Below are 16,185 nucleotides of genomic sequence, written 5' to 3'. Positions count from 1 at the left end.
TAAATTAAAACTTTTCCGGAGAGGGCTGGAGTTCCCCGACTGGCCACTACTCCATCACGTGACTCCTCTCCTGTTTGGACACTCTCAAAGCAGTGATCACAAGAAGCAAGTCTAATGCCCAAATCTGCCAACCATTTGGTGCACCTTTGAGACTCATAGAAATCTCATGGTAGATTTGTTTCACAGTGATTATGTTAATAGTCTCATCTCGAGTAATTTAAATGCTACCACAGCTTTTTACAAATGCTTTTATTTCACAAAAGTAAAATAATTTCAAAAGGTACACCATGGGAACTATTCGATGAAAATGTTCAGTTGGCTTGAGTTTCTCAAACCCTCCCTGGTCACCTCTCGTCGGACCAACATGTTAGTCGCTGCAATGTCAGGACCTTGGGCAATGAATGTCAAGATTTCAGAAGTGAACATGTAAAATCCCAGTAAAAGCACAATGCTAGAGCAACTCAGCAAGTCAGTCAATGTACTTTATGTAGCAACGGTAAAGATACAGACCAGGTTTCAGATTTATTGTGAGAGTACCCACATGATGTCATGTACAACCCTGAGGTTCCTTTGCGGCAGAACTGCCTAGTACAAAAAAAATAAACAGGACACAGCGTATAACACGTAAACAAATAATGAACTGGAAACAGATAACGAATGTAAACAAACTGACTGTGCAATACAGAGAGAACAAAAAGAAAATCAATAAAGTGCACAAGTAAGAGTCCTTAATGAGTCTCTGATTGAGTTTGTCATTGAGGAGTCTGATGGTGGAGGGGGAGCAGCTGTTCTCTTTCCTGATGGCAGCAGTGAGAACAGAGTGTGCGCTGGGTGGTGAGGGTCTTTGATGATTGCTGCTGCTCTCCAACGGCAGCATCCCCTGCAGATGTAGTGGGGAGGGTTCCGCTTGTGTTTTGGGCTTGATCACTCCATCAAGGTATAAAACCCCAGTTTCCCACAAGTGCAGCATTTTACCTCAGTTTAGTAATCTCATGACAAATGAAAAATCAAAAGTTCCTTTTTAATAGAAGTCAAATTTTACTCCTGTATAACTGTTAGCTGCGTAATCTATTTTCGAGTCAATTTGCCTCTGAGATGACACATCTGATGTTACATGAGCATAATACACAATAATCTTTCAACATTAAAGGTCAGATACTTTGTAAGAGCTGAAATAATTGGCGGGGTGGAGGGGGGGGTCACTGCTTGTGAAAGGGACGAGTTGTATGCAAAGTCTTTCATTCTTCCTCCTCTCACAATGCTTCAAACCGATTCGCTTGGATGTCCCTGATTGAGAAAGCAGAGGGCAAGATATGAGTCCACTTTATTGCTAAACCATATGATTATAGCACAATCAAAGTACTTGCCCACGGCTTGTGTGGGTATGGGCAAGTCTGCAGGCACACACAACCCTGTATCCTACATGTACTGTGGTCTGCAAACTGGTGTGCAAATGCAGGAAGATGAACACTCATAAGGAAAATAAGTTGACTCTCCTTATAGCTTCAGAATCAGAATTTATTGTCATGAACACGTCACAAAATTTGGTATTTTCCAGCAGCGGCATAGCTACAAAAATTGGTACGAATGGTTTTTTAAATAAATAAATTAATGCCCCGAAAAAAAGAGATTTAGGGGAGCCCAGTTGGTGTAGCGGTTAGCGCAACGCCTTTACAGCGCGAACGATCGGGACCGGGATTCAAATCCCTTGCTGTCTGTAAGAAGTTTGTACATTTTCCCGTGTCTGGATGGATTTTTCCCGGGGGGGTTGGAGGTTGATAGGGTGTAAATTGGGCAGCATGGATTCGTAGGGCCAAATTGGCCTGCTACCATGCTGTATGTCTACATTTAAAAAAAATGTAAAAAAAGCAAGTAAGGTAGTGTCTGTTGTTCATTGTCCATTCAGAAATCTGCTGGCAGAGGGGATGAGGCTTTAATGTTCCACTGGATAATCATAATTCCCAGATCATGCATTTTCAATAACTGGTCTACCCTGTAAAAATTGTTTATTGCTGTTTTGGGAAAAGCAATATTCTTTACCTTTTTAATTTTCCTTTCTATTTCACCTCAGCTCTGTGTGACATGCACCCAATGCGAGCCTTATTCCTTATTCCGAGAAACCCCCCTCCCAGATTAAAATCCAAGAAATGGTAAGTGATTGCATGGTGTGGTGGTTGGCGATGAAATGTGCTCTGTACCTGTTGCTTAATAATCCAGAAGTCTCCCACACTGGAGAAATGGAGCTGCCCTCATGTGTTCAGCACAGTGCTGCTAAAACTGTAAAAGGAAGAGAAAGGGGCATTTGAGTCGATCAAATTCTAATAGATGTGCACTGGGGCATCCAGAGAGTGTGGATTGTTGGAAGTCAGACGAAGGGGAAGATGGAGTGAAACATGACTGTCTGCAGATGCTGTGATTGTAGTAAACAATCAGAAATGCAGAAAGAGCTCAGCAGGTCTCGCAGCGTCCGTAGGAAATACAGATATATAACCGGTGTTTCGGCCCTTCTTGAAGGTTTGAGTAAAAAGCAGGCAGGCACTTGAGTTAAAAGACTGGGGAGAAGGGGAGAATAAGCAGGAGGAGGAATGCGGACCAACAGACAGAAGGTGTTAATTGGATATGGAGAGGAATTCAGGAGAGAGGAAAGAAAAAGAAATAGGAACAGGAGTCGACCATCGGCCTGTCGAACCTGCTCTGCCATTCAGTGAAATCGTGGCTGATCTGATGATGGGCTCATCTCCACCGACCTGCCTTTTCCCCATATCCCTTAATTCCCCGACTATGTAGAAATCAATCCAACCTTGTCCTAAATTTATTTACTGAGATCACCTCCACTGTTTCCATGGGCAGCGAATTCCATAGTTTCCCCACCCTCTGAGAAAAATGGTTTCTCCACATCTCCGTTCTAAATGAAAGGTGGCACGGTTGGCATAGCGGTTAGCACCACGACTTTACAGCGCCAGTGATTGGGACCTGGGTTCGAAACCTGCGCTGTCTGTAAGGAGTTTGTCCCCTTGTCTGCGTGGGTTTCCCCGGGGTTCCCAGATTCCTCCCACCCTTCAAGATGTACTGGGGGTGTAGGTTAATTAGGTGTAAATTGGGCGGCACGGACTCTTGGGCCAAGAGAGCTGTATGTCTAAATTGAAATCTACTGCCTTGAATCTTGAGGCTACGTCCCCTAGTTCTCGTCTCCCCCACCAATGGGAGCAACTTACCTATCTAGGAAAAGTAAGAATTAATTGGACGGGTTGTTTTTTGGCAGAGCCAGGGAAAAGGAGGATGAGGGAAAGAGAGACAGAGCTTAGACACAGGGGAGGGGTGGGCTCATGGAAACCATGTCAGGCTCATGTCATCCGGCTGGAGAATGCCCAGGCAGAAGATGAGGGAAGTATTCAAGCTCCAGCAGAGTTAGCAGCTATTAGAAAGGGGAAAAGCTTTCATGAAAGGTTTTAAATATTTGAGATAATGGGGTCAGGACTTGAGAGAGAGTTGGAAATTTCAACAAGCGCATTTGTTTGGCTTTGGCCAATGAGCTTCTAGGTAGGAGAGAATCACGAGAGACTGCAGTCACTATGACTGTTGTAAAAACAATGCTCGAGAAACTCAGCAGGTCAAACCATGTACTTTATATATAACTTTATTTAAATTTAGACATATAGCCCATGCCACCCACTTGACCTACAGCCCCCGGTGCACTTTGAACGGTGGAAGGAAACCCACGTGGACACGAGAAGAATGTACAAATTCCTTAAAGACAGCACCGGATTCGAAACCCGGTCCCAATCGCTGACGCTGTAACAGCATTGCACTAACCGCTAACCATGTTGCCCATCAAGTTAAGAACAAAATAGAGGCAGGTGTCTTGCTCTCTCCCCCCCTCCCCCCCCCCCCACCATTTTGTTTGGGCGCCTGCCTACATTTTTCTCATACCTTGATGAAGGGCTCAAGCTCGAAACGTTGGTTATGTGTATCTTTCCTGTGTAACGTACACTGTTTGACCCGCTGAGTTTCCCCAGCACTGTGTTTTTAGCTTCCAGGTTGGAGTTTGGAATTTTGTGAGTCATGGCGATGGCTCGTCTAATGACTGAGTGATTCGTTTTGCAATGTACTTGTGAAATCAACTTTCTCATCAAATCATAAAAAGGATCACTATAAAAATGTTTGTACCACTGTGACCAAAATGGTTGAATAATCTGATGAAAATACTTGGATGAATAAAGAATGTAAATAATGAATAAATTTGAGTCCATGCAGCACAAGGGACAGTTGGAGTAAAGGTAGATTAACATTGAAGGAATATCTGAACAAGTAAATGGATGGGAGGGGTATAGGTCTAGGTGCAAGTCAGTGGAGACAGGCAGAATAATAGTTTGGCACAAACCTGAAGGTCTTGTTTTCCCTATGCCTAAGCTCTGACCCCCCGCCCCCGTCTCCTTTCCTCAAATAAAACACCCCTCGCTCAATGAATTCTCATCTTTCTCTCTTCTGTCTTCCTCTCCATATCAAATTCACACCTTCGGTATTCATCCCCCTGCCCAGTCTTCCCGTCTCCCTACCCCTTTAATTCAGGAGCCTGCCTGCTTTTTACCACAATCCCAACGTCTCCAGACTGTCGTGTTTCCCTGCGTCTGCCTTCCGACAATCCACACACTCTGGATATCCCAGTGCACATATATTACAATTTGATTGACTCAAATGTCCCTTTCTATTCCTTTCCAGCTTTTCCAGTACCATGCCAAAATATTTTATGTCATTAAGGGAATGTTTGAAGAGCGAATGGAAAAATATGTTTTAACCATTTAACAGTTTACAGCGCGGAAACAAGCCATATTGGCCCTACAAGTCTGCGCCGGTTCACTTGAACAACGCCACTAGCTCCCCCCTCCCACTCTCCCCAACCCCCTCATATCCATGTGCACATCCAACCTTCCCTTAAATGACAGAAAGGACCCTGCCACAACTATATCCTCTGGAAGATCATTCCATTCTGCCACCTCTCTCTGAGTGAAGAAGCATCCTCTAATATTTCTCCTAAAGTTTTGCCGCCTTACCCTTTACTTATGCCCTCTTGTTCCAACCTCCCCAGCCCTCAGGGGAAAGAGCCTACTCGCGTCTATAAATATCGGTTTCTTCAAGACGCTCGCTGACTCAAACCTGTCTCACTGACAGCCACCCTCCCGACGACCACCAGGGAACGAAGAGCCAGCGTTAAACCCGTTTGGACCTGATTGCTGTGTAGTTTTACTGCAGTTTTGATTATTTAGCCAACACTAAGTTGGTGGGAGAGATAGGGATGTAATTGAGCAGAAACAACACTATTTAGTTTGTGGAGCTGACCTTGGATTATAGGTTCAATAGGTGTGTATCCTGGAACAGAATGCAGCACACCACCGGGCTGGGGAAACTCGACAGGTCACGCAGCATCCAAAGGAAATGAAAATGACTTCCTTTCACTCTCCGTAGACGCAGCGTGACCTGTTGAGTTTCCCCAGCTCGGTGGTGTGCTGCACTCGACCCCAACTTCTGCACTTTGTCTGGAACAAAACTCAGGAACAAAAAACTCTCCATTGCTGAATCATAAATACAGAAAGTAGTTAGCATTAATACATTGAAAAACAAGTTGTTATTTATTAAAAGTTTGAGTGATTGCAGTTCTGGGTTAGTACATTTAAACCCCATTGTAACCAAATCCTATTGGTAAATGCCAGATAAGTGAATTCACCAGTTGCTTGAGGTTGCGTGAATTGACTACTGGAGAAGCATTAAGTTTTAAACTTTTGTATTTTTACTTTCTTCTTTTCCTCTATTTTTTTTTGCTGGTTGTTTGAATTCCAGATAACAGGGGTACTTTGATTTAACTTTATCTGCATTTACTCTTCTTTGCTCAAGAATTAAATATTGGTGTAACTGGGATCCAAAGGTTTTGTACATCCCATGCAATACTTGATATCCTGTTCAAACCTAGAAGAAGCAATTGATTTTTGACTTGACTTCCGGGGTTGGGGGGGGGGGGGGGGGTGGGGGGGGCAAGACATATTGCCTGAAGCTCTATTTCAGCATCACTCCTGGTATCAGCATCCAAAAGAGGGTGTGGGAGGTGGAAGAAGAACCTAGACAACAACAAGGACTTTGCTCTGGTCTAAAGTGTGAATATTTGCAAGCAGTTAGGTCTCTTCTTGGGACTGAACATCAAGTTAAATCAAACAGGTTGGATCCAATTCTCTGGACTTACTACAGTAAAACCCCTGTTATCTGGAATTCAAGCAATTGGCAAAAATAAAACAAGGAAAATAAATTAAAAAAATAAAATGAATGAGTAAAATAATAGTTTAAAATATGTAAGTTTAAAATTGTAAATGTAGATGTCCTCTAAAGTAGCACATAAGCTTATGCTGAAGACGGGAGCAAATATGCAGCCAGTGGAGAGCTTTGGCTTGGCTTTGCTCATAGCAGCTGTTCAAAGTTGTGTGAAACAGCAGTGGTGTCGCCCAGGATGAAGAACTGGTTGATGCTGCTCGGCGTTGGGGCGACTCTCTTAAAGCGTCTCCTTATCTTTTCTTGGTGAGAGTCACTCCGGTCAGAGGCCTTATCTATAAACTTGGGGTGGGGGTTAATTATTTATAGCGTTACTGTTTGTCTTTCGTTTGGCTCCATGCAGCGACAGTTAAATGTTTTCAAAGAATATGATTGAAAATAAAGTAAAATGCTTCATGGTTTATATATTCATGCAGGTGAAGTTTGTTCAGAGAAAGTACAGTCTAATATTTTTATCTTTGAAACTGTTTATTCTTAATGCAGGTGTATTAGTTAGGCATTGTAAGAGTAAGTCTCAAGCAACCAGAAAATACACTTACCCGGGATTTGCCAATCCCCATAGTTGCCAGATATCAGGGGTTTTATTGTATTTAGTTGTAGATCTAAACGGTTAATTAATATTGTGAAGAAATTATCCTTTTTTATAGTAAATGGCACACTGAAATGTTTTGATTTTTGTTACAACTTTTCAACTCCTTCATATGTCTTATTACACAGCATTTTCCTTTCCAAAATGCACAGATCTGAAAAGAATCTGAATTTCTGAGCCAATTGCAACAAAACTCAAATGAAAGGTGTGCATTTGTTTTTGAAGGAATGGGTCTACTTCACCCTACCTCCCCCAGCTGAGGTTTGCCTGCTGCCGTGCAGGGTAAACGTTGCAGGAACAGGTTGTTGGCTGTTGCTGAAGATGGTGTGATTTTTAAACACCATCCTGTCGCCAGGGGTGGGAGGTGATCTTGCCTGGAAAATGTCGAGGAGTGATTTAGAAGGGAGTGAATTTATCATTTCAGCCGCAGTGTGCAGATCTGATCTGCAAATATTGGAAACTCACTGTTCACTCTGCCTGGTCACAGGATAAATACAGTAAAATCCCTGGTATCCAGCACCTATGGGGAATTAGTAGATGCTGGATAAGTGAATTTGCCAGTGGCTTGAGATTGTGTGTTGCAAGGATTGGTGATCTGGCCATTTGGTGAATGTGGGCTCATTTTTAACATTTAAGAAGAATTTGGACAGGTACATGGATGGGAGGGGTATGGAGGGCTTTGGCCTGGTTAGTGGGACTAAGCAGAAAAAATAGTTTGGCACAGACTAGAAGGGCCTCCTTCTGTGCTGTAATGTTCTATAGTTCTAGGGGGAAACCAATTTTAAACTTTTGTAATTTTTACCATTTTATTTTCCATATTTTGTTTGCCTGTTGCTTGCGGCTGCCAGTTGCTTGAAATCCAGAAAACAGGGATTTTACTGTACAAGATTTAGACAAACTACCCCCCTCCCCCACTTCCTTTAAAAGACCTGTTTTTAAATCCTTAAATAGATCCCTTTGCTAATTGGGCAATAATGTTCATTTTGATCAATTGCTCTAACTTAGTAAAAGAGCATCTTTCTTTGTAATTCATCTCCTGCAAAGTGTTTAGCCATCTGTTGAGCAGCACCGTGATAATGCTCCATCTCGCTATATACCAAGCACTTGTGAAGAATGGCACTCCTTTTGCTCAATCCCTTGCTTTATCCAGGGTATGGATGACCTGGAATGGTCTGCTAGCATGTTAACCAGTCACTGAGGGAAGTAATCACACTGCGACTTTGAAGCTTTGCAATAATTTTTTTTTCAAAACTTAAACCAACAGCAAAGTAACAGGCCCTTCTTCCAGCCCATGACTTTGTGCCGCCCAATTAACCTACAATTCTGGTCAGTTTTCAAGGGTGGGGCGGAACTGGAGCACCCGTAGGACATCCACGCAGGTCTCAGGGGGTACATGCAAAACTCCTTACGGTCAACACCGGATTCTAACCTGGGTTGCTGGCGTTGCAATAACGTTAGTGAAGTAACTGAGCCTCATCCCCTCTGACCTGGAGGCATGTGATTCAGATGTTGTCAGGAATGTCTTAAGCTGAAGCTCCAGGGTATCCTTGTCAACTTGTTGGGGTTTTGGCCAAATGTGCATGAAGAAGTTGCAAAATACCCATGTGTTTGTGCTCCTCCTACTCCAAAACGTACAGCATTGTAGGTTAATTGTAGCATGGGTCTCATTGGCCGGTATTGACTTCCACTGCAGGGTAAGTTACAGATAAACTGGAGGTAGGAAAGTAGTTTCCAGACAGTACATGTAGACAGTATCAACTCTTAACGGTACCATCCTCACAAACACCCCTTAAATAAACGGTCCAGTAATTCAGGGTTGTTGACCAAGTGGCATCAGGATTTCTAGAAATATTCTTATAATTTGGATGTTCAGGGACATGTTATTTGACCACGATAGGTGAGGGAGACTAAAACTGACATGGCCTCAAGATTCAGGGGAGTAGATTTAGGACAGAGATGAGGAGAAATTGCTTTTCCCAGAGGGTGGGGAATCTGTGGAAATCGCTGCCCATTGAGGCAGTGGCGGTGACCTCAGTAAATATATTTAAGATAAGATGGGATAGATTTTACATAGTAGAGGAATTAAGGCGTATGGGGAAAAGGCAGGTCGGTGGAGATGAGCCCATCATCAGATCAGCCATGATCTCATTGAATGGTGGAGCAGGCTCGACGGGCCGGATGGCCAAATCCTGCTCCTACTTCTTATGTTTGGGTAAATAAGATTTAAAAAACCCAAACCTATTCGACTGGAATTATTGATTGTGTTGTTTTCCCCATGGATGGACTTGACCTGAGGATTTCCAGCATTTACTGTTCCTATTTGTATCTAATTTGTGACTGTTTAAAAATCCTTCTGGTAGGTCAAGGAAGTTTATCGAGTTTATTGAGAACTGTCTGATAAAGAATTATACTCAGAGACCATCTACAGATCAGTTGCTAAAACACGGCTTCATCCGGGACCAGCCGACCGAGAGGCAGGTTCGCATCCAGCTGAAGGATCACATTGACCGGACACGCAAGAAACGTGGTGAGAAAGGTAAGGAGAAAGCCGTCTGAGCACGGGCCACTGCTGGCTGCAAGCGCCAATGACTGTCGGGCCCAGTACAAGCACAAAGAAACTGTGATCCGTGTTGTTTTCAACAGAGGAGACGGAGTACGAGTACAGCGGCAGTGAGGAGGAAGAGGACAATGTCGGTGAGGAAGGTGAACCCAGGTGAGTTGTTGCCTCGCAACAAAAATAAACACCTGGGTCAAGCAGCATCACTGGAGGGAAACAGACACTCCATGTTCCAGGGGCTGAGAAAGGGAAGGGAAGACTGGCGATACTAAAGAAGAAATGGCTGGGGTCAGCGGGTGATGGACAGATAGATCCAGGAGGTGAGGGGTCAGTGGGTGACGGGTGAAAGGTGATGGACAGATTCAGCCAAGAAGGGAGAGGTCAGCGGGTGGAGGGTGATGGACAGATGGAGCTAAGAGGGGAGGGGTCAGTGGTGATTGGTGGACCAAGGAGGGGGAACGATGATGGACAGGTGTAGCCAGGAGGGGAGGGGTCAGAGGGTGGAGGATGAACGATACGACAGATGAAGCTGGGAAGGGAGGAGTCAGTGGGTGATTGGTGGATAAAGGAGGTGTGAAGGATGATAGGCAGTTGGAGCCAGGAGGGGAGGGAGCAGTGGGTGATTGGTGGTTAAAGGAGGTGTGAAAGATGATAGGGAGATGGAGTTGGAAGGGGAGGGGTCAGTGGGTGATTGGTGGATCAAGGACATGTGAAAGATGATAGGGAGATGGAGTCAGAAAGGGAGGGGTCAGTGGGTGATTAGTAGATCAAGGAGGTGTGAAGGATGATATACAGATGGAGCCAGGAGGGTAGGGCTCGGTGGGTAACAGGTGAACGGTGACGGACAGATGGAGCCAATAGCTCAGATAGCGTGTAGTTGAAACGAGACAGTACTGAGTTCTGGTCAAGCAGTTTTCACACAGTATCGGCACCTTGGACAGTCATTTCCGACAATCTCAAGAAGAAATAGATCTTCATAGGACAAGATAATAGGGGGGGGGGGCAACTTGGCGGGTATGGAGAGGATGGAGAAAGGGCCTGCTTCAGTATTTCTACAATTCTATGTCCCATGTAGATCCAAACTCTGCTGCCACGCCGAACTTCCAAATTCCTCATTCTCTCCAGCATGGAGACCACCCATGTACATGAATAATTTGTGAATGACAGACACCAGAATAATTGTGCACAAAACTGCTGGAGAAACTCAGAAAGTTGCCCAGCATTCTTTATGCAGCAAAGATGAAGGCACATAACCAACGTTCCGGGCCTGAGCCCTTCATCAGCGTACATGACGAAGGGCTCAGGCCTTACACATTGGTGTTGTATTTTGAGCTTCGCCATAGACAGAAGGCTGTGACTTACTGAGTTCCTCCAGCATTTTTGTGCAAACTACAGTGAAATTTCCACAGATTTTCTTGTTTAATACCAGAATCATTCTAATGCATTCATGATACCAGATGCTGAAATGCTGCCTATGTATCAGCAGTGCACAACGGCTGCAAAAACTTCTCTGCTCGATGCATTTGTCCTGGTTGTTTTTTGTGAGCCAGGTCAAGAATTAAAGGCTGGATGAGGACATTTGTTCAGACAGGTCATGACACGCAAGGGTCGCTGACAAAGGTGTTGGAAAGGGACTCGATGAGTTGGCAGGAATCAGGCCATTCGTCCAATATATCTGTTCTTTCCCATGTTGTGTTTTGGGAGAGATGAGTTGTGAAATGAACTCCCAGCGCAAAACCCTGTTGTATTTAGCTGCAGTGTTATGCAAGGAAGATGGTCAGATTCAGTCAATCTGTCATGCCTGTGAGTTGAATTCATAGAACAGGCCCACACGTCGGAACCGAACACAATGACCAAAATTCGACCTCTGCTGGTTGCATACCTCTGTAGTGTGCAGTATCCATCCATCCCCTCAATGCGCAGGGGTCTATCTACAAGCCTTTTAAATGCTACAATTGCATTTGTTTCCACTGCTCCTGGTAACCTACTCAAGGCACCCACCACTCTGTTTTTAAAAAAAAACTTCTATCCCTTCATCTGAAATGCATCTCCTCATGTACGAAAAGGATGTTGAATGTCCATCCTATCAACGCCTCCCAGGGTTCTATAAGCCTCTATCAGGTGTCCCCCTCGTCCTCAGACACTCCAGAGAAACCTCTCTCTCTCTCTCTCTCACTCTCTCTCTTTCTCTCTCTCTCTCTCTCTCTCTCTCTCTCTCTCTCTCTCTCTCTCTCTCTCTCTCTCTCTCTCCATTCAAACCTACTCCATACAGCATCCTGATAAGATTAAAACACAAAAGTGCAGACTTGAAGTAAAAACACAACGCTGGAGAAACGCAGCAGGGCAAACAGTGAACTTTATGGAACTAAAATAAAGATACAGAACCAACATTTTGGCTTGAGCCCTTCGTCAAGTTACGAGCAAAATGTAGGGTGGGAGGGGAGGAGCACCAACCCACAGGCAGGAGGTAATAGGTGGATATGGAAGGGAGGGCACACCAGCAAGCAGGGGAAGGGGGGGTGGCTCTGTGAATGGAGAGGGAAGGGGGTGGAGAGCAGAAGGGATGGGGAAGGGAGGAAGAAAGGGGAGTGGGCTAGCAGAAACCGGAGAAGTCGGTTAATGCCATCCCGTTTGACAGCGCCCAGATTGAATATTAGGTGTTAATCCTCCAATTTACAGGTGGCCTGGGTTTGACAGTGCATGAGGCCATGGACAGACATATCAGGACGGGAGAGTGGGGCACAAAATTAAAATGGTTTTCCATTGGGAGATCCCTGCATTCTGGTAAACCCCTTCTGTCCCTTTTCCAAAGCCTCCACATCCTTCCTGTAATACGGAGGCTTTTTAGGGCGCTGGTGAGTCTCATGTATAGGGGAGAACGTTGTGCTCAAATTAGCTATAGTTCCTGAGTTAGTTCTTGCAGAAGGACTCGGACAGATAAGGAGAACGGGCAGAGAAAATGGCAAATGAAAAACAATGTTGGAAAGTGCACTTTGGTAGAAAAAAAGAAGCAGGCAGATTTCTAAATAGGGAGAAAATTGAAAATACCCAGATGCAAAGTGACCTGGGAGTCCTCTTGCAGGGCGACCTGAAGGGAAACTTGCATATTGAGTCGGTGGTGAAGAAGGCAAATGCGATGCTGGTGTTCAGTTCAAGAAGAATGGAATCTAAGAGCAGGGTTGTGATGTTGAGGCTTTATAAGGCACTGGGGAGACCTGACACGGAGCAGTTTTTGTTTTGGAAAGGATGTGTTGACATTGGAGAAGGTTGAGAGGAGATTTACAAGGATGATTCCTGGAACGAAAGGGTTATCATATGAGGAGCGTTTGACAGCTCTTGGCCTGAATTGGTTGGAATTTAGGACAATGAGGGGGGGGGGAATCTCATTGAAACATTTTGAATGTTGAAAGATGTGGACAGTGTAGAGGTAGAAAGGTGGTTTCCCACAGTGGGAGAGACCAGGACAAGAGGGCATAACTTTAGGATTGAAGGGCGTCCACTTAGAACAGTGATGTGGTGGAATTTCGTCAGCCAGAGGGGGTTCATCTGTGGAATTTGTTGCCACTGGCAGTTGTGGAGGCCAGGTCATTGGGTGTATTTAAGGCAGAGATTGACAGGTTCTTGATTAGCCAGGGCATCAAAGGTTATGGAGAGAAGGCTGGAAAGTGGGGCTGAGTGGGACAATGGATCAGCTCATAATTGAATAGCCTATTTTTGCTCCTATATCATATGGGGTGACCAGAATTACACACTCTACTCCAAGTGTGGCCTAATCAAAGTTTTATACAACTGCAACATGGCATCCATACTTTTACACCGTTCAAAAGGGATAAAGAAGGGGTGGGAACATGCACAAAGGGGTGAATGGCCACCTCCTGCATGGGTGCAATTGTGCTGTCCCCTCATTGTTCACCTCTTTTCTCACCCTCTTGCCTGTGCGGCAGCTCCATTGTGAACTTGCCAGGTGAGTCGACGCTGCGGCGAGACTTCCTGCGCCTGCAGCAGGAGAACAAGGAGCGGTCCGAGGCTGTGAAGCGACAGCAGCAGCAGCAGCAGATTGCGTTGCCTCGCCGGGACCTGGAGGAACGCCGGCGGCAGCTCCTCTCCGAACGCCAGAAACGCATTGAAGAGCAGAAGGAGCAGCGGCGCCGCCTAGAAGAGGTTAAAAAACATATATTTTTAAATTTTGCAATTATTTATATTTGCCTTTACTATAATAAAACTCCAAAAGTAGAATTCATAAGTTATATCTGCAGACTCTGGAGTAATGCTACGGGATCTAGAACATAGAAATCTCCAGCACACCTCATGCCTTTCAACCCACAGTGTTGTGCCGACCCAATAACCTACTCTAACTGCCTCAAATGTCTCTACTGCATAACCTTCCATTTTCCTTAGCTCAATGTACGTAACAGTCTCTCAAAAGATCCTTTCGTGCCCACCTCCGCCACCGTTAACGGCAGTGCAATCCATGCATCCGCGCTCTTTGTGAAGAACTTACCTCTGACATCCCCCCCGTACTTACTCCCAGGCCCCTCGTGTTGGCCATTTCGGCCCTCGGGAAAAAGTCCCTGGCCATCTACACAATCAGCGCCTCTTATCATCTTGTACACCTCTATCAGGTCATTCTCCATCACATTAAAATTTTGCTCAACCTATCCTTACAAGGCACTCTATCCAGTCCATGCACCATCCCAGTAAATCTCCTCTCCACCCTCTCTAGAGCATCCACACCCTTCCTGTGTTTTCTCTTTGTGGGAAAGTATTTCTGGACAATGGGTTACTTGGGGAAGTTCATTCAAAGGGCACACAATGATGAGGTCACCTTCATTTTTGTCCAACCTGGGCCTATCTGCAGAATTTATTGACAGGACAGCATCGTCTACATAAGGAAATCAGGGTTAATCTACCTTTCAGCTTAATGGATCAGCTTTTCTTCTGTTTTCTGTTGACCGTTTCATATGCACACCACCCTTTGAAATCAGTGGCCCAAGATGAAGTGAGAGCAGTTAAACCCCTGGTATCTGGTACCTATGGGGATTGGCAGATTCCGAATAAGTGAATTTTCCGGTTGCTTAAAATTGTTGTGACCTGATAGCGAGATGCACCAATTTTAAACTTCCTTATTCTTTGCTTATTTATTTTCCTCAATTTTTTTTGCTGGTTACTTGAATTCTGAATAACGGGGTGGGGGGTTTACTATATATTGCAGAGGTGCACCAAGTGGTTCTGCCTCTTTCTCTCACCCTGTTGCAGACATTTCCATTCTCTCCACCCCTCTTAAACTTCGGTTTCTAACTTTTACCTGGTCATCAACCAGGACATTTGCTCTGTTTCCATCTCCACAGATGGAGTTATTTTAATGTTTTTAGCTCCCAGTTTCAAAGGTGCAGTTTTTGAATCTCGATCAAATTCCTAATGGTCAGATCTGAACTGGAGGCCATTCCTGAGACGAGAAATATTCTGAAAAAGCAAGGTTGTAGTGGCCTCGTTTGCTGCTTTTCTGAGGTTAAATTAAATTTAAATTTAGACACTCAGCATGGTAACAGGCCTTTCCGCCCTCGAGCCTGTGGTGCCCAATTACACCCAATTGACCGACAATCCGGGTACATTTTGAAGGGTGGGACGAAACAGGAGCACCCGGGGGAAACGCACGCACATACGGGGAGAGTGTACAAACTCCTTACAGACGGCGCCAGATTCGAACCCCAGTCACTGGCGCTGTAATAACGTTGCGTTAACCACTGCACTAACAGGGCAGAACACAGGCGATGAAAGTCATGGAGCTGGTGCCGAGCGCCAGCATGGAGACTGTCCCCTCGGCTCAACTTGTCTGTGCCAGCCAAGTTGTCAACATGAGCTCGTTCTATTAGTCTGCCTTTGGCTCATATGCCTTTAAACCAGCCACCTTCCACAGGGGTGGGGGAGGGGGGGTGGAGAGAGAGAGAAGGCTGGGGCCACAGCACATTTAAGTAAATACCTTGCTCACTTTTCATCTTGTGAAACAAACATTTTTAATGTCATCGGTAGGAGAGAAGTACAGAAGAAATCAAAACTTGACTACTTCTCAGGGAAGGGGGCCCATTAAAAATTGGGAAATCTCTGAAATTCATATTGTAAAAAAGGTGGATGAGCTGAAGGTGTGGATTGATACTTGGAAGTATGATGTGGTAGTGATTAGTGAGACATAGTTGCAGGAGGGATGTGATTGGCAACTGAATATCCCTGGGTTTCGTTGTTTTAGGTGTGATAGAGTCGGAGGGGCAAGAGGAGGTGGGGTTGCATTGCTTGTCAGGGAAAATATTACAGCGGTGCCTAGGAAGGATAGATTAGAGGGCACATCCACGGAGGCTATTTGGGTGGAACTGAGGAGTAGGAAAGGAGAGGTTACACTTGTAGGGGTGTATTATAGACCACCCGGAGAGGACCGAGACCTAGAGGAGCAAATCTGTAGGGAGATAGTAGATATTTGTGATAAGCACAGGGTTGTAATTATGGGAGATTTTAATTTTCCACATATAGATTGGGAAACACATTCTGTGAAAGGACTGGATGGGTTAGAGTTTGTGAAATGTGTGCAAGATAGTTTTTTACAACAATATGTAGAGGTGCTGACCAGAGAAGGAGCAGTGTTAGATCTACTGTTGGCAAATGGGATGGGTCAAGTGACGGAGGTTAGTGTTGGCGAGCACTTCGGGTCCAGTGATCATAATGTCATCAGCTT

General features: G+C 44.9%; 1 protein-coding gene across 4 annotated transcripts in view; it reads left to right on the top strand.

Annotated features, from left to right (window-relative positions):
* The window catches only part of LOC138755002 (misshapen-like kinase 1), a 406,606-nt gene that overhangs the window by 171,516 nt on the left and 218,905 nt on the right, over positions 1–16,185 (top strand). For all 4 annotated transcript variants that reach the window (XR_011351978.1, XM_069920129.1, XM_069920126.1 and 1 more), the window contains exons 9-12: positions 2,072–2,150; positions 9,265–9,440; positions 9,548–9,617; positions 13,406–13,622. Coding sequence is in view for 3 of the 4 variants with exons in the window: in XM_069920129.1 (XP_069776230.1) it covers positions 2,072–2,150; positions 9,265–9,440; positions 9,548–9,617; positions 13,406–13,622 (542 nt within the window). In the remaining variant the exon portion in view is untranslated. The remainder of the gene's footprint in view (positions 1–2,071; positions 2,151–9,264; positions 9,441–9,547; positions 9,618–13,405; positions 13,623–16,185) is intronic.

The sequence above is a fragment of the Narcine bancroftii genome, chromosome 2 (assembly GCF_036971445.1).
Source record: "Narcine bancroftii isolate sNarBan1 chromosome 2, sNarBan1.hap1, whole genome shotgun sequence".
Lineage (NCBI taxonomy): Eukaryota > Metazoa > Chordata > Chondrichthyes > Torpediniformes > Narcinidae > Narcine > Narcine bancroftii.
Note: the sequence above shows the minus strand (reverse complement) of the source record. Positions and strands in the feature narration are given on the sequence as shown.